The sequence below is a fragment of the Mandrillus leucophaeus genome, unplaced genomic scaffold (assembly GCF_000951045.1).
Source record: "Mandrillus leucophaeus isolate KB7577 unplaced genomic scaffold, Mleu.le_1.0 Scaffold277, whole genome shotgun sequence".
In the NCBI taxonomy this organism is placed as follows: Eukaryota; Metazoa; Chordata; class Mammalia; order Primates; family Cercopithecidae; genus Mandrillus; species Mandrillus leucophaeus.
In genome coordinates this window covers 1032189-1050349 of record NW_012102887.1, presented here as the reverse complement: position 1 = coordinate 1050349, position 18161 = coordinate 1032189, and the positions used below count along the sequence as shown (strand labels likewise).

Below are 18161 nucleotides of genomic sequence, written 5' to 3'. Positions count from 1 at the left end.
CAGGATAACCCTTTGCAACAAAGAATGATGTGGTTCCAAATGTCAGTAGTGCCAAGTTTGAGAAACTGATTTCCATGAATATTACTGATTTTAACAAATGAAGCCAAGAACATTTACGTTTTCCAATAAATGAAAGCAGGACAACAAAACTTTTCTAAGGGATATATAGGCCTTTATCCAATTGTACCGTGACTGTTTTTCCTATGAGGTGCTTAAAGCTCTTGCAGAAAAAATAATCGACAATCTGACAACAGAGATTTATTGATTAATTTGCAACATGAGGTACAACATAGATAACTTCATCACATGGTTACAATCCAGTATTTGTGCTTTGTAAGATAAGTAAACGTTTATTCAAGCACAACAAAAGTCTACACACAATATTCTGGGATTGTTTAAAAAATAAGTGTATTCTATTCCATTTGATAGCACAAAGAAGCACATTTCAGCATGAATTGATGGATATATTTTAAAACTGGGCATTTGGTTAATGTGTCAAATTAAGCATAATAACCTAAATTTGGACTATTTCAATAATAAATGCCTAATGAGCACTGGGCAACTATCCTAGGATGGGAGTGGGGAAGGAAGGATGGCTTACAAGGGGGCTTTCTTTGCATTTCAAAATGTGGCTGATAGAGCAGGTGAGGCCAGCATTCATGTATGAGAACTTGTTGACATTTAAAATTACTTCGTGATCTTGAAAAATAGAAAGTATAGTATATCCAGAAATCCTTAATAAACACCTCTTTGATCAAGAAAATAAAAGTCCGTGTAGGTCATTATTGGGAAGGAAAGAAGACTTATTAAGGGACACTAGATACCTTTATTTCTCAAAAGAGTAAATCTCTGTTATTAAAATAACTAAAATGTGACAAAATCTTCTTTTCCCCCAATTCAAGGCTAATATCCACGAGTCAGGGAAAGTCTATGATCCTAACTGATCATGTCAAATATGAGACCATTACCCTGCTTCTGTCATTAAAAATGTCATTGGAGTGGCGTGTCTGCTGTACAGCTACCAGCACACACGTGATGAAACAAACCATGAGCTCAATGTCAATATGTGACTTTAGACAACAATCTCTTCATAAGTTAGGAAGCTCAAAGCTAACTCAATATATTATTTAAGACAATAATCTCTTTATAATTTACAATAAAGTAGAAGTTTGTATGTCATATTATTCAAGACACAAGCAGATTTTTGAAAAGACTTTTTTTTTTTTTTAAATATGAGAGCTTTCTGTTAGGATAAGAATTACGTGATCATGTTACCCAAGTAATACAGGGATGGAAACAAGACAATCTTTGATTTTCCCCTTCTTCAGTTGAATGCCAATTGACACTAGTTTTCTGCTTAGCTGGGAGCCCAGACACTATTTGGGAGAAGTGGGATATTTATCAGTGGGCTGCAGGGAATAAATGAAGTCATCTCAGTAGGGGATGCTGCTATCCTTTTATCAGTGTCCACTGACATTGGTTTGAAAGTGGAAATCTTTTGTATAAAAGCCTGGGGATTCCTCACTCATATCTTAAGTATTTCCCTGGGCTGGCAGCCCCTTAACATAATCAGAAAAAGGAAAATATAGGTTACAGAATACTTTTAAAAATTATTTTGACCACTGAGTTTGTTAATTAGAGATATTACAAATCATTTTATATGATTAAACATATGTGAGCGTAGTTTTCCTGGAGACTGGATCTCATTATAAGCCTTCTAATTTGGGCCCCATTGAAATTTCTCTTTGTCCAGCCCTTCTGATCCAAGCTCTTTGGAACTCACCCACAAGTTGTATGAATTTAGACAGACCTATATTTTGCTTTTCCTCCGATTTATTCTGTATGCAGTGGATTTGAGTAGCAGATTTTTTTTTATAGCTCTGCTAATGTGATGTGATGTTTTGAGAATGTTTAGAGCATTTAGAACAAACCACTGTAATCTAAGCTGAATAAAGGGAAGGAATGCTCTATAGGGCAGACTGCCTTATCCCAGTTCCAAGAGCCAGTCAAAGAGACTCAGTCTCCCATCCTTCTGCTCCTCATACATTTTGCAGTACTGGACAACTGCATGGAAGATATCGCCCACTTTCCAAGACTTCTGATGAACCAGCCGCACGACATCTAGAAACTAAAATAAAACAGAGAGTTAGGGATCACAGAGCATAGAGGGCCCTGAAAGCCACCTCATTCAACCACCCTCGCAAAGCCAATGGCTCTCCAGTCCCTATTTAAATGTCTCTAGTGTCAGAGGACTGTTTTCCAGGATAATCTATTTTCTTTTTAAAGATTCCAGATTATTACCAAGCTTCATCAACTGTTTTTTTTTTTTTTCACAGCAGTTTGCCATTCACTGATTGCAGAGGATTAGATGGAATGAGACTAATTCTTTTTTTTAAGAGCCAGTCTTTTAGATATTTAGTGTTTTCTCAGGTCTGCTTTTTTCTGGGTTAGACTTTCTGTAATAGGACTATGTATTACAGCTCCCAGTTCCTTCTATTTCTGTCACAAATAAGATCTCATTGGGTGTGTACATTTAGGCCAAATAAATCAAGTGGTAAACTTTGAAGCAGGACCACCTGTTGGTTTCTCATTCCATCCTGAGAAGCAACTCCCTCACCCTCCAGGCTAAGACGAAGGATCAGGAAAGTCTGGCTTTCCACAGCCACAGGATCAGGAAAGATGGAGGAAACACCTTAGATTTGTCACCTGGTGATTGGTACCAGTTCTATCGGTCACAGCCTAGAGAGAAAGTCTGGACTGCAAGTGAAATTGAGGGCTTGAAGGGAGGAAAAATGGGGAAATAATTATAAGTGGTTCTCTTCATGGAACTGATGAAGTCCAGTGTGAAGGACTCTCTAATTTCTTAGGTACTTTCTTGAGGAAAGATGTCATGAAAGCAGGAACTACAGGAAATATTTTAACACGTGGAATCTCATTCAGTTCCGTCACAACTCTATGATGTGAGCATTTGCAATGAAAAAGATGTGGGCTTGGAAGATGAAAAGTTGTCAGTAGGATTATGGTCTTCTAACGCTTCTGTCCAATGCTCTTTCTACCACCGTAACTTTCTGCATTTTGGTGGCAGAAGAACTATGTGCCTGCACATAGTAGGTGCTCCATGCATATTTGCTGAACAACAGAAGGGATCCAAGACCAAGTGTGAGTCAAATATATTCAAAGATCTCAAGAAGACTGTTTGGAATATGGATAAGTAAATTCTATGTTCTTGATATTTACTTGGAGTACTAGGAGAAAAAATAGGCTGGAAATTTGGCAGTTTTATGAGGAAGAGAGCTTTATTTGCTAAAAAGATGAGGATTGTGGTTCAGTTACTATTTGATTTTTTTTTTCCTAGGATTTTAAAAAATTAAATTTCTTTTTTTTTTTTTTTTTTTTTTTCGGTATTTGTTTGCTCAGACTTCAGATATCAGCCAGGAACTGGAATGCTAATTTCTTTCCAGTTTGAGTATGTTAATTCATTTCAATTACTGAGAAGTTGTCTCATAAAGATCCGCTGTTAAATGATGTTTCTTCTCCCAGCTGTGATGGTACCAACCATTTGCACAGTGACAGTAATCAGTGCTTTATTGTACTCATTTGGCTTGTATTGGCTGAATCAAAATAAAGCAATTTCCTAGGCTGGAAAATGACATCCTTAATTTTTAATACCTGGAAACATAAACATTGTCTTAAAGAGTTTTAGGATGTTGTGAAAAGGGAGACAGATGGAAGGCAGATGGTAACCACAGATAGTGATCTCCCAGCAGAAGGACAACATCTTAGCCATCTTTTCATATCTTATGTCTGCACATAGTAGGTGCTCCATGCATATTTGCTGAATGACAGAAGGGATGCAAGACCAAGCGTGAGTCAAATACATTCAAAGATCTCAAGAAGGCTGTTTGGAATATGGGTAAACATTTAGCATCCTTGAGGATGAACTTTCACTAAGTATTCAGTCTTGAGTTTTGGGTAATGTATTTTCACATATATAATTTAAACATGCATCTCTTGAGGCTGTTGCTCAATAATTTTCTACTGCAAGAGCACTCCTCGAAAATGATTGGAGGTTATAGATCTAGGAAAAGGCTGAACAGAGCCTGGAGTGGGAGAGTGGTGGGCATGTGGCAAAATAAAAGCTGGTCATGGGGCATGTTTCTTATCACATGGTGACTGAGTGGGCATATATGTTGTGGGGGTGAGATGTGGGGCTGCTTCATGCTCATGGTAGCAGCCATGGTGAGCCAGCTCATTCACTTCCATCAGTCTCTGTGTTAGAATTTCAGAGAGGCTGGGTGCAGTGGCTCATGCCTGTAATCCCAGTACTTTGGGAGGCTGAGGTGGGTTGATCACGAGTTCAGGAGTTCGAGACTAACCTGACCAATGTGGTGAAAACCCCATCTCTATTAAACATACAAAAATTAACCAGGCGTGGTGGCGTGCACCAGTAATCACAGCTGCTCAGGGGGCTGAGGTGGGAGAATCGCTTGAACCCGGGAGGCAGAAGTTGCAGTGAGCTGAGAGCTCACCACTGCACTTCAGCCTGGGTGACAGAGTGAGACTCCATCTCAAAAAAAAAAAAAAAAAAAAAAAAAAAAGGAAAGAAAGAAAGAAAGAAAAAATTTAAAAGAAAGTATTCATTGCCTGGGACCTCTTACCAGCCTTCTGAGCTTCTTGTCCATCTGATTCTTGACATTTTAGGAACAGAGTGCAAACCCTTTAGGTTAAGGCTTTGCTAATGATGAAAATACTTTTGGGAAGGGAAACATTTCAAGCAGCTATTAGTGATTTATGGAGATACATAAAAATAATTTTGTGAGCTGTTACTTATTATCTAAGAGTGTATGTAAGATCCAAGCCACGATTTTGATTCAACAAAGGGATGATGACATGTGGCTTTGGAATAGTGGTCTTGAAGGGAATAAGGGGGAGAAAGGCTAAAATGACAGCTTTTGTGTGATTCCACTAAGCAGGCTTTTCCTCACTCTCCAGCTCTTACTGGAAATCTAGAAAGTAGAGCTCCTAGTGCAGAAGGTGGGGACATTGAATTTCTGAGGTCTCACTGGGAGAGGCTCACAGGTTGTTGATTTGTTTCTTGAGATTTCGCCAAAGCATCTCCAGTAGTCTTGGTGTCTCCTTTCACTTAGCAAGTCTGAAAAGATTCCATCGATGGAAACATGACATTTGCCTTGGCTCCTTTCTGTAAACTGTGGCTCATGGGACGACCACCTTATCCCCAGCTTTTATGTCTGAGTCACTGTCTGGGTGGGGGAAGAATCAAAGCTTTGGAGCAGATGCCAATATTTTCCCAGAATTCTCCCTGCCTCATACTTTTCCAGAAGCCCTAACACCAGCTTCTTTCCATCTATTTGGGGCCTGTGAAAGACAATCTCTCCAAACTTGTCAAAATAACCCACCAGCTAGGCCACTCTGCGTATAGTTTGTGGTGTGGTCAGAAGCTGGAATCTGTCATGATTTCTAAGTCCAGGCTGATATCCCAAAAAAGTGGCATTGAACAATGGTCTGGCCCCACTACACAGAGCATGCTCTGAGACTATGATGACTTAATCTTGGATATTGAGACCTGGAAACATCTTTGGGGCTGATGAGCAAGAAGATCTCATGTTTTCTTTTCTTCCATTAAAAAAAGGTAAGAATGAAAAATGATTGTGAAGAAGTCAGAAAAGGACATTCTAGTTCTTTACTGGGCTGAAATTTTAAAACCACGTCCTACTCAGCAGCAATTCCTAGAGCTCTCGTTGTGTCTGTTCATGCTATTGCCTGGGTATTTTCACAATCAGCTTTAGCATGTCAGGATCTGAGTTTTTCTTTCAATGGTATTGAAAAATAAAAATGAAAATATTTCATTTTCTGCCATTTCACAATCAGTAATAATGAGGTTCCCTTCCCTTAAATCATAGTTGGCATTTCGAATGTTTTGTCTTAGGAAACTAGAAGAATTTACATTCTATCATCTGTAGACTCGTTTGAAGAAAAAATCACATAGGAGATAGTTTTTATATTCTCAGGTGCATTTAATAAATTAGATTAATTGTTTACAAAATTGTATCATGAAATCTATGGGAGTTGTTGCAAGTTGTATAATTTTTTGGAAACATTCAACTTAGGTTTCTGAAAGCAACTACATCCTTTTGCTCCAAGGCAGAATTAGATTGCATTAAGCATAAGAGAGTTGGTTCTTATATTGCTCCTGCAATTAAGGCCCGTAGAGCTACCAGCCTTAGCCTTGGCTGCACCCTGGAACCCCAGGCACCTTTACAAAACCCTGATGCCTGGGCAGCATTGCCGGAGAAGATTCTGATCTAATTGATTGGAGCACTGGAGTTTGTAAAACCTCCCTGCGTTACTCTAACACGCACTAAATCTGACTAAAGAAATCAGTTCAAGGCACTTTATTATGACTACAGATGAAGCGCCTCAGTATTGAATTTTTCCTAATTTTCCCCTTCCTTTGCGATGAGTTTCTTTGAAACTAATAACCTTAACTGTAGTTTTTTTGTCTTCGTATTTGCAAAGTTAAGTCAAAAGTCAATACCATCAAATTGGAGACTATTATTCTAAGTGAAGTAACTCAGGAGTGGAAAACCTAACATTGTATGTTCTCACTCATAAGTGGTAGCTAAGTTATGAGGATGCAAAGGCATAAGAATGATATAATGGACTTTGGAGAGAATGTTAGATGACTCAAAAAAAATTAGAAGATTTTATTCCTAAAATTACATTATTTAGAATTAAAGTTCTTGAGCTGGTGCTAATTGAATGAGTGAAATATCATTTAATATCCTTCTTAATAACATTAGCGGAATGTCTATTTTCTCAGAAAAAGAGTTATATCCAAAAACAAGTATTCTCTTTGAGAACTGAAAATCAGGTTGGGATAAACAAATACCAAGTCAGGGCATGATTTATGTAACCCAGGTGTTTGTGAGACACCTCTTACCCTTGCACCGACTGGGGATTTCATATATTCATATAACATATATTCATATAACATTCATATATTCATATAACATTGTTTTTCAAGAAGATAATTTGTATAAACATCTATTCCATTCATGTACCACCTGAAAATATACCATGTCATACTCTTATTCAGTAAGTGGCAGGCGATAGAGCTGGAACCAGCTCATCTTTCATTTTCCCATGAGCCTGGGAATGTATTCCTGAGAATGCTTTTCTCTCCTCTATGTAGAAGAGGGTCTTTGGGACAGTGTATGGCATGGGCGTAGGCTCACATGTGATTGTGTTTTTTTATTGCACCCTTTGCAGCTCAGTGGTAAGGTTGGAGGAGAATTTATCAAGTAGTGAACCGCTCAACACCTTGTAAATGAAAGTATGACAAGTATAGCAAGGTGCCTAGAATAATTTTGGGTATAACAGCAGGCAGGCATAGGCATGAAAGGACGTATTAATTACCAGTTGGTAAAAGGTTGAAGTGAGAGAGGGTATGAACAGTGAATTAGAACTCTTTTTCAATTTTTCCTATAGTCGATCCCATGGACTCGTGATGCAGAAATAGAGAAGCTGCTCTAACTACTGTAAGCAGGGGCAAGAAGGTAAAGAACATTCCATTTCAGGCTGCTAGATTTTGGCACAGATAATTAAAATGCAATTACACAGTTAAAAAAAAAATCCAGATTGTAAGCCCAAGGTCATTTAACTTGAGAAAGGTCCTTTTAAAATAAAGAACTACTGAGAAGTATTTTATGGAGAAAGCAGGGTGCAGGGACTTGGCCCGGGAAATCGTTCATGTACCTGATTTGCTCCTTAGTCAAAAAGGGACAATAATATCTGTTCTGTTTTTTCACAGGCTTGTTGAGAAGCAAGTAGGATGAGGCACATGGAGGCACCTTGTGACAACAAGACATGAAAATCCTACCCTGTGGCTCGATAGGCAGGATCCTAAAACAGTACTCAAGGTTTTTCACCCTAATCCCTGGGACTATGAATAAGATGAGATATCATACCCTTATTATGCTACCTTACATGGCAAAAAGGATTTATCAGTTACCTTTGAGTTAATCAGAAACCTATCTGGTGATTATAATCTAATAACACATATTCTTTTTTTTTTTTTGAGACAAAGTCTCAAGTCTTACTCTGCCACCAGGATGCCAGGATGGAGTGTAGTGGTGGAATCTCGGCTCACTGCAACCTCCACCTCCTGGGTTCAAGCAATTCTCCTGTCTCAGCCTCCTGAGTAGCTAGGATTACAGGTGCCTGCCATCATGCCCGGCTTTTTTTTTTGTTTGTTTTTTTAAGTACAGATGTGGTTTCACCATGTTGCAGGCTGGTCTTGAACTCCTGACCTCAGGTGATCTGCCCACCTCGGCCTCCCAAACGGCTGGGATTATAGGCATGAGCCACCACACCTGGCCTAATCGCACAAACTCTTTAAAGACAGAGCTTTTTCTGGCTGGTGGCTGAGGTATCAGAGAGATTGATACCAAAAGGACATAAAGGAGCCATGTGACAGGGAATGTGGGTGGCTCTGGGAGCTGAGAGCGGCCCTCTGCTGACAGCCAGCAGGGAAATAGGACCTCAGTCCTACAACCACCTGAAACTAAGTTAGCACAACAACCTGAACGAGCTTGGACTCCTTCTGTTCCCTGGAACTTCTGGATAAGTGCCTACTCAGGCTAATGCCTTAATTTCCGCCTTGTAAAACCTAAAGCAAAGATTACAGTGGAACTCACCCTAACTTCAGACCTATGGAGCTGAGTGCTGTTTTAAGCTGGTAAATTTGTGGCAGTTTGTTACACAGCAATAGAAAACTAATATGTTATTATTAATTTGAAATCTTTTAAAACGAGTCTACTTTTAGACTATGGAAAATTGAGCTTGAAGACATTGGCAGACAGATTCATGCCTTACTCTTAATAGCTAAGATTCTACCACAGTTACAGATATAGAATTAGAGTGATAGTTACTATTAATTTTGATGTTGGCCAAGGATCCCTTGCCTAGCTTTATATTTCTGGTAGGTGGAGAATAATAAATAAAAAGTCTTCCAAATGCAAATCTGTTTGGAAGGGAATTAAAAATGCCTTCTCTTGGCCTGCTTTAGATGTCAGTGTGGCTTCACTTTGGTTTCTGTTATATATCAGGTTCTTCTTTCTTTCTTTTATTTAAAGGAGTGCTATGAAGAAGTTTGTCCCAGAGCAAGAAAACACCAAAAACTAAGAGACTCTAAAAAAGTTCCCAACCCCCCAATTTGCTTTTCTCACAACCACCTACTAGCCAAGACAAAGTAAGGATCAAAGAAATGCTAATTATATTATATTTACACAGGTGGAAGATTTCAATGTTCTAGCTACAATTTTAAGGTCAAGAACAGTCAGCATCAAATAATTCAAACGGAAATAGGGCATTTACTGAGCATTTACTGAGTTACCAGTGGTGATAAAAACACAAAGCTTCACTGATACCCAAACCTGGAACATGATACCTTTTCAATTCTGTTTTCCTGAGACTTCTTAAAGTAGATGGTGGGAATCCCAAGTTCAGAGGCAGCTATCCACTGCAGGGTGGCTCGGAGCTCGGCATCCGGACACTCTGGCTCCAGGTCAAAGTTGATCACCAGCAGGCTCCTCTGGGGGCTGGCTGTTCCCATGGGCAGTCCAGATGCAGGCGCTGGGCACAGACACAACCACAGCCTTATCCCTCTTTCCAAAGGGAGAGCCCAGGCAATTGTGTGTCAAAAGTATGGGAAGGTGGCTTACCCTCTGTGCTTTCTGACTGTCCTTTAAGAATCTCCTTTTCTTCTAGTAATTCACTTTGGGAGAAAACAACAGTATATGATTGGTAATGTTTAGAAGAATAAGCTGTAAATGAAAGATGAGGCGATGGGTCTTACTGATCTAAAGGCTTCTGAAGTTCATTCTGGATTTATTGTTTTTGTAGAGTGGAGTAATGCTGGGAAAATACCAATGTGGCTATTATGTAGGATCACTGGGTCTGCAATAAATGTCCTCCTCCAACAACAACAGGCCAGATAACTCAAGTTACTTTAGTTAGGATAGCTGGTGTGGGAGACTGAGAGATGCATCCTTCTCTTCTCTTCAACCTCCTTACCATAAACCTTCATAGGTTTAAACAATCAAAGAGAAATTTTGTGGGTAACTGTTCTGATTTGGAGATTTATTCTTCCACATTTTACTTTCATGTTAATGAATCATATGTTCCCATATTGTCACTATGTTTTTTTTTTCTATACTACAATAGCAACCTAGCTTTTATTTTATTTAAAAAATAATTTTACAGATATATGGTTCTTTGATCTGAAATAAGAAAAAAGACAACCAGCTGGGCGTGGTGGCTCAAGCCTGTAATCCCAGCACTTTGGGAGGCCGAGGCGGGCGGATCACAAGGACAGGAGATCGAGACCATCCTGACTAACATGGTGAAACCCTGTCTCTACAGAAAATACAAAAAATCAACCGGGTGTGGTGTCAGGCGCCTGTAGTCCCAGCTACTCGGGAGGCTGAGGCAGGAGAATGGCGTGAACCCAGGAGGCGGAGTTTGCAGTGAGCTGAGATCGCGCCACTGCACTCCAGCCTGGGCGACAGAGCAAGACTCTATCTCAAAAAAAAAAAAAAAAAAAAAAAAAAAAAAAAAAAAAAAGACAACCAACAAACTGCAGAACTTACATTTGACAGAAAAATATCTCAATTAAAAATTTTCTTTTTCTTTCTTTTTATTGGGGAAGTGTAGTAGGCTGGGTGGTTTAGAATGAGGGACTCATAACTGAAGTATTTCATTAGATATGGTAGAGTTCAATATCGGAGGTGTTTTCATATGGTGTGTACTTATTACAGAGCCTTGCACGTAGTGGGAGGACTTGGTAAATGTTTCTAAAGTAAGAACATATGGCCAGCAGCTGAAAGGAAGTGGCTATCCTGGGAAGCCTGTGGTTGTCCTATATTTTTGTCGTGTCTAGAAATTGGAGTACAGGAGCCCTTAAAAATGTGTTGTTTGATAGACAATTCTCTCATTCTGTTATTGCTAAGATACGGCTGAAAAATTCCATTGCGTTCCTGATGTTAAGAAAAAGAGTATAGTAATTCTTTCATTCATACGTATTTATTTGCAGAAATGTTAATTTTTCAAGGATCTAGATTTTCTTCTAGATCTCTATGCAAGTGACATTGGGGGTATGACAAATGGGAGGCACAGTTTCTGCTGTTTTGGATGCTGACTATGGAGGTGATTTCTTGGCTTTCTTAGAATACAGATTTTCCCTGGGGTCATAGGCTCATAGGCTCATACTGCAGAGAAAGTTGGGAAAAGTAGCTAAATAAATGTTTCCTGAAAGAGAAAAATAAATTTACCCCAAGGTAGTTTTTGTTTGTTTGTTTTGGTTTTTGGTTTCTCCTTAAAACAAAACAAAACAAAAAAACAAGATAATGTGTATGTTTATCTCCACTGAATAATGGCTGTGTGGAGCAACAAAAGATGCACCGTCACCCTCAATCACTGAGGAACACACCTGGTTAAATGGTGAAATAAAAGTGCTGTAGTTATAGATAGTGATGGAGAAAATAGGTCAGGGAGCAACTTTAGCCTACACTTATTTATCTTTGTTCTGAAATTTCAGAAATCTCCAAATCATAAGCTAAATCAGAATGGTCAAAAATAGATTTCGATCATTTTAATTTTCCAGAATAACCACATATTCTAGAAGTACTCCTGACCTCATGTTGCCCTCTCTTTCTGCGGCATATTTTAAGATGCATGTACTTCCTAGAAGTACTCGTCCTTCTCTACGTCCTTTTTTCCTTTGGTCTTAAGGAAGTCCCCATATTGTGGAGAGCATAGTCACTGGGTGAGAATGACACATATCCATCATGACAACCATTTAATATTAGACACATTTAGTAGTGATAATCCCAGGTTTCTACATGTAAAGGAAAAGTCATTCACATTTGATTTTACTGAAGTGATGATGTTTCACAGTGAAGACTATTGAGTAGTCTTCTTTAGTTGGCATGGTATAATTTAAATGGATTTTTGCTTCTGTTTCTAGGTAGGTAAAATGACATACACTTCAGATTATATTGATAAGTTTTATCTGAAATAATTATTCCACAGGGGGCAGATCTGAAACCCAGAAAGCAGGTGGTGGCAGGGCAGGGCCTATTCTAGGCTTGAATTCTTGCTCCAGTGACATGGAACCACAGCAGTACAGACACGATGAGGTCAGTGGTTGGGCACACCCTGAATGATCAAAATGGATTGCCAGATGGAATTGGAGTAGTGGTCTCACAATCACTGCATCTCAGTGGCTACTTACTTAATCATGGGAGAAGATGGCATGCTTTCCTGATAAATGTCCAGGTCCATAATGCCAAGACTGCTAGTGGCACTACTGTTGCCATTGCTGACAAAGCAAAAGTTTACATATTAATGCCCGTCTCCAGCCCCTAACATGCTGCTGACAGTGATGTTCCATTGTTGTACAAGCTCCTTCCTTTGGTCCCCAGAAGAATATCGCTTTGTGCCTAGGACACCTCAATTAATATTTATTTCTGACCAAATTAAGAGAAATCATAATGAGACATAAGCCTAACAAGCTCAGCAGATACTAATACTACTACTAATAATTTGTGAATAATACTAAGTTGTGATACCACTTTTTGAAGTGGTATCACAGCTGGTAGATCACACCCAGGGGATAACAATCAGTATGCCTCATTTCTTCATTCTAGTTACAGCAAAGGTATTTATCTATTGGCAAGAGATTTCTTGCTGCTGGGGACACCTGCAGAGATGAAGGAACTTCTGAAAACATGGGCTGGCAGAAACCAGTTTTGACAGAAACCAGTGGACTCATGTTCTCCCTTTGCCATTTGGGGGATTTTCTCAGGGACATTCCATAGGATTTCATAGGCTAAGCATCTGGCTTGTTATTTTCCTATGAGACTACAGAACCCCAAGTACAAAGCTGGGCAATGTCAATGTTTTATTGGTCCTTTATCTTACAATCTTCAAGAAAGAGCAACACCTGGTACCTTTTTTATTGTAGAGAAGGAGGACCCAGATTGCATCATTTTCATAGGCTGCACAATCAACATATGGTCTAGTTACTAGCCTGGAACTTACTGACTGAAACACAGCAAAGTTGAGCCAATTTTTAGGCTCTGTTTGTGCTTGTGAAATGATATATATCCAATTTTACCAAACCACTCAGTCTCCTCACACCTTCTCTGTTTCCAGTGACATCTCTTTCAAGCAAGGCTTTCAAAGGGTGAGTGGTGGTGCATCGTGTAGTGGGACAGTTTTCTCCTGAATATACCAAGAGTAGATGGTACTCTAAGAGTAGAAAATATCAACTGGATGCCTTCAATTTTAAATTCTTGTCTTAGCTTTTGAGGGGGACACCAGATATATTCACATATTGAAACCTGATGACTCAAAATTGCACTGGAGGTAATCAACCCTGTAAACCTTACTGTTGAGTCCAAAGATTCGAGTTCTCTTTGCTTTTTGTTTCTATCTTGTAATACTTTCCACTAGTTTTAGAAGTTTTGACAAACAGTTTAACATTGTGAAATGTTAAGTCTAAACAGACTAAACTCCCAGAAATAAAACTTTCCAAGAGTCATACATACACCCAGATGCCGATCCCATTCTCCAGTCGGCCTCTGCAAAGCCTGCGGTCCAGTATCAAATGAGATTTTGGGCAGAAACACAGGGAGTCTTTTAGAGGTTCCACCTCAACAGGGAATAGTTTTTAGTTAATGTCTCTGGATTGGCTTGAGCCCTTCCAGATCTGATGTCTCCTAATCTCCTCTCTGGCTTTGTGGGAGGAACAATACAGAGGCAGGGGAGATGGAGGGAGGAACAGTCAGGCCAAACAATAGAACACAGTGTGGAAACACTTGCCTCGTGTAAACCCAGCCTGTGTTGCATCTGAAATACAAACGAACCAGAGACAGAGCATCAAACACACCAGGTGTAAAAGCAGCTCACCACTGAAAAAAATTTTCAGTTGTTATCACAGAATGTACTAGCTGGGGCTTGCAGGGAAGGGAACACAGCTCATTCTTAATCACGGCCAATGAAATTTAAGCCATAACTGGATGTTAAGATACCTCTCAGCACACAAATCATGACAGGCAGGCACTTTGACATAGTGGGAACTTTCTTTTTTTTTGTTCTGTCCTCCTCTCTTTATTAGAGACCCTTTGCAGAGAACCATTAAAGTGCATTTTTTAGAATCTGTGTTGAGACCAATTTCCCTGGGAAGTCAAGGGAAGAGCAGGTACCTCATGGATCGCTCACTGAGCTGCAGAAAGCTACTTGTGTCATCTGGGTTGTCCTCCTCATTGGCAAGCTGGGTCCAGCTGCCTGTGCTCTCCTCACTGCTGCTTGGAGGGTTGGGGGACTCATCGGGGGCTCTGGCTTCTGTGGAGGCTTCAGTCTGTGGTACATCTCTGGCATCAAGGCTATCACTGTAGAGGGCAGGATATTATTACCAAGAGAGGCAGCACACATACACATACACACACACACACACACACACACACACAGAAACTTCACAGAGCCACTTTGTAGAGTCCCAATAAACAGGATATCACTGGACACAGGCAGAGTCTCCCTGAGCTGATCCTTCTGCTGGTTCTCCAGGTACCATTTGCCTTTTCAGGATTACTCCCCATCAGCCAGCTTTTCCATCTCTTCTATTAATCTCTGTCTACTGACTCCCTCCAATCATTTGAAAAACAGGTTGAATGTATGTAGCCTGGCCTATACACAAAAGAATTATCGAGGGACAATGGTGTTTAAAAAGAAGATACACAAAGCATTCACCACAGAGATTATGACTCAGCGTTTCTGGAAGGAGGCTCACAAACCTGCATTTGCATCCATCACTCCTGGTTGATTCTAACGCAAGAGGATCATTAGAAAAATACCTGCCCCGTTTCTGGTGATTTTTACCAAGTCATTTTGCACTGACTTGGTAAAAAGCAAGATGCTTCTATATTTTGATATACATATCCTCTGTATTTTGCACTTGCACTGTATTTTGTGCTGTGTTTTACCCCATCTCATCCCTCTGAAACCTCTGATTTATATCAGCACCACTCTTTTGAGCACTTGAATTTTTAGACCAAGGAGCTCGCCAGAGCATTTAACCCTTGATCTGACAGGCCTTTGTTCTAGAAACTTCTCCTCCCCGGCCTCCTGTGAATTTCTGTCTCTCTGATCCCTTCTTGCCTGGAACCCAGTTCTCTGTTTTCCCTTTAAGTGTAGTTATAGCTGACTTTGATTTCCTGTCCTCCTTTCCACAGTCGGTTCCTAAGCAATCTCATCTACTTGCCTGTCTGTGAAAATAGCTTCCAAGTCTGGATCCCAGTCAGGACCCTTCTAGATTCTGGGGCTCTTTTATCATTGGGTCTTCTGCATAGCTCATTAACATCTCGAAATCAATACATCTAAAATGAAGTCTAATTGCCTTCCCACCCTCTTCCCGGGCTTATTTCCATTGACTTTTCTGAGTGCCTAGGCTTAAAATCTTGCAGGCTTCCAATTTCTTCTCTTTGCCCTTTACATTTAATAAATTTGTATGTTCATTCAGTTCCAACTCTAAAGTATCTTTTACTTACTCACTCATCCCTGTCTCCGTGTACATGAAATTATTAGGTTGGTGCAAAAGTAATTGCGGTTTTTGCAATTACTTTTAATGGCAAAACCCTCAATTACTATTGCACCAACATAATCCTTCAATTTGTCTTTCTAAATTGCTAGAATTCCAGATTCGGAAGGAAGACTTCCTGTAGATGAAGATCCAGAAGCCCAGTGAGATTGGAGGGCTTATCCTGAAACAGGAGTTGGTACTAGGCATTTAGACCTTGAGTTTTGCGATTGGTGGGCATTGCACCACTTGTGCTTGCCAGGACTATATTGCACCAGCCTTCCAACGGTTGTGCCTCAACTAGTCATCCACTTTCAAAACCTTCTTAACCCTGGTGCCAGATTAAAGTTCCTAAAGCATATTGTTGGTTGCTCTCGTGAGGAGCCTTCAGGAACTTCCTGAAGCCAAACTCTATATGTCATGGCCTTCCCCTGCTTACCAAGTTTCATGTGCCTCAACCCTAATCACTACTAAACAAACAAAACTATCTACTGTTTTTCAAAAATGCAGGGATTTCTTGCCTCCCAGCCTTTGCCTAGTTGAGTCCTCTGACCAAATGGTGGAGAAGTGTGTTTGAGCACACTTTCTGCCATCCAACTGCTGTAGATTCCTGTTCCACGACTTGTCACCTGTTCAACTTAGGTAAGTTAATAAATTTCTCCAAGAAAAGTAATAACATCTCATAAAGGTTTTTGGAAGATATAAATTAGAAAAAAATTCATTTAATGCATTTAGCTTAGTGCCTGTATATAAGTATCCAATATGTATTCCTCCTTATTAATAAATTATATAATTCATTAAGTCTAACAATATGCTTTTTTAAAGAATCATAAGTCTAATAACACGCTTTTTTGATCTTTGCTTCTCACTACTCCTCAAGCCTCAGCCAAGACACTCCCACCTCCCCAAGACATTTCTCAATCTCCTTAGCTGGAGCTCTCTCCCTTGAATGGTTGAAGTAATCTATTTGTTTTTCTTTCTTTTTGGTGAAATGGAAAGCTTCCTGACTCACATTCTGGTACATACAGTTATTTGTGTATATATTCATTATTAAGAATTTTTGCACTTTTTTGTATTTTAAGAACAGAGCTGTGAACACATAAACTATTCTTCGGATGAATATGTTATTGCTAAAAGTATCTAGTTTTATAAGTAGAGCCACACTCTCAGTCTACAGAGCTCCACTTGTTAAGTTGTAAACTGTGGAAGATCTGAGATGTTGCACTACTTGCAAGCTAATAGTTGTTTTTTGTTTGTTTGTTTGTTTGAGACAAAGTCTTGCTCTGTTGCCCAGGCTGAAGTGCAGTAGCGTGATCTCGGCTCGCTGCAACCTACGCCTCCCAGATATAAGCAATTCCCCTGCCTCAGCCTCCCAAGTAGCTGGGATTACAGGCATGTATCACCACGTCTGGCTAATTTTTTTACTTTTAGTAGAGATGGGTTTTGCCATGTTGGCCAGGCTGGTCTCGAACTCAAGTGATCTGCACTCCTGAGCCTCCCAAAATGCTGGGATTACAGGCATGAACCACCGCGCCTGGCCTTTAGGGTTAATATACAATCACCCTTTAATTCAGGTGTCAGTGCCCTTTGCTCAGAAAACTCCGAGTGTACAGAAATGTAAATAAGTTTATGGAAATTTCTCTGCAGACTATTTACAGGGTCATCAAAAACTAACAGTATTTATGTTTTTGGCATTAACAGACATAAATGACGACTACAAACAAAAAACAACAGCATATTTTGCTATTGACAATAAAAATAGAGTCACTTGATCTAGTAGATGCTGGAATGCTTTACTCCAGGCCATGGTACCCTGACTGTGGAGAACACAGGCTGCTGACTATACACACCCTGGGAATTACCCTCAGTGAAGGAATTGCCTTGCCAAGGTTAGACCCTTTCCCAGTGAGGATCCTAATGTCTGGCTAATACAGAGATACAAAAGCCCACTCCTTGCTTCCATTTGCATCAAAACTGACAGACCATCCCATCTTCAGGGTTTCCTGCAGGATGTGCCAAGGCCTCAGTTGCAAACACATTTGGGGAGGACCCCTCCTCTTGGCCAATCTTGCCTTTCTCACTTCCTTACATGTGTATGCACATATTTCTGCAGAGAAGTCCCTGACAAATTATCTGCCTGCAATTCTCCCTCTCAGAGTCTGTTCCCAGGGAATACAACCTAAGACAGGTGGCCTCTTTCATTCAAAGTAAAATATTGGCTACAGAAAGGTCTATATAATTTTCCTCAGTCTTAGAATTAGTACTGTTATCCCTTCTCTGAGAATGGTTATATTTTAAAAATTTAAAAAAGTTCTCATAGAGAGAGCAGAGTTTCAAATGCATAACTTTTTGAATGTGATTAAAAATCTTCTTTTTGGTGTATGAACTTGTCGCCCCAGGAATTTTACAAAAGGTTTTGGATGTTTGCTCCTGACAGTCCTTCTCACAGCATTCTGGGTAGGTTTGGCATTAAGGTGTGGTTATTTCTAGTATGCTATGCTGC

At 39.8% G+C, this 18161-nt stretch overlaps 1 protein-coding gene across 3 annotated transcripts in view; it reads right to left on the bottom strand.

The window, feature by feature from the left end:
• Positions 1-245: 245 nt before the first annotated feature.
• The window catches only part of SPHKAP (SPHK1 interactor, AKAP domain containing), a 214262-nt gene continuing 196346 nt past the window's right edge, over positions 246-18161 (bottom strand). Inside the window, exons 8-12 of one of the 3 annotated variants that reach the window (XM_011984954.1) lie at positions 14289-14474; positions 12314-12400; positions 9744-9796; positions 9470-9654; positions 246-2128 (exon numbers count right to left, since the gene is read on the bottom strand). In XM_011984954.1, the coding sequence (XP_011840344.1) occupies positions 1985-2128; positions 9470-9654; positions 9744-9796; positions 12314-12400; positions 14289-14474 (655 nt within the window). In that variant the 3' untranslated portion in view covers positions 246-1984. The remainder of the gene's footprint in view (positions 2129-9469; positions 9655-9743; positions 9797-12313; positions 12401-14288; positions 14475-18161) is intronic. The other 2 variants (XM_011984955.1, XM_011984956.1) reach the window with 2 other exon arrangements.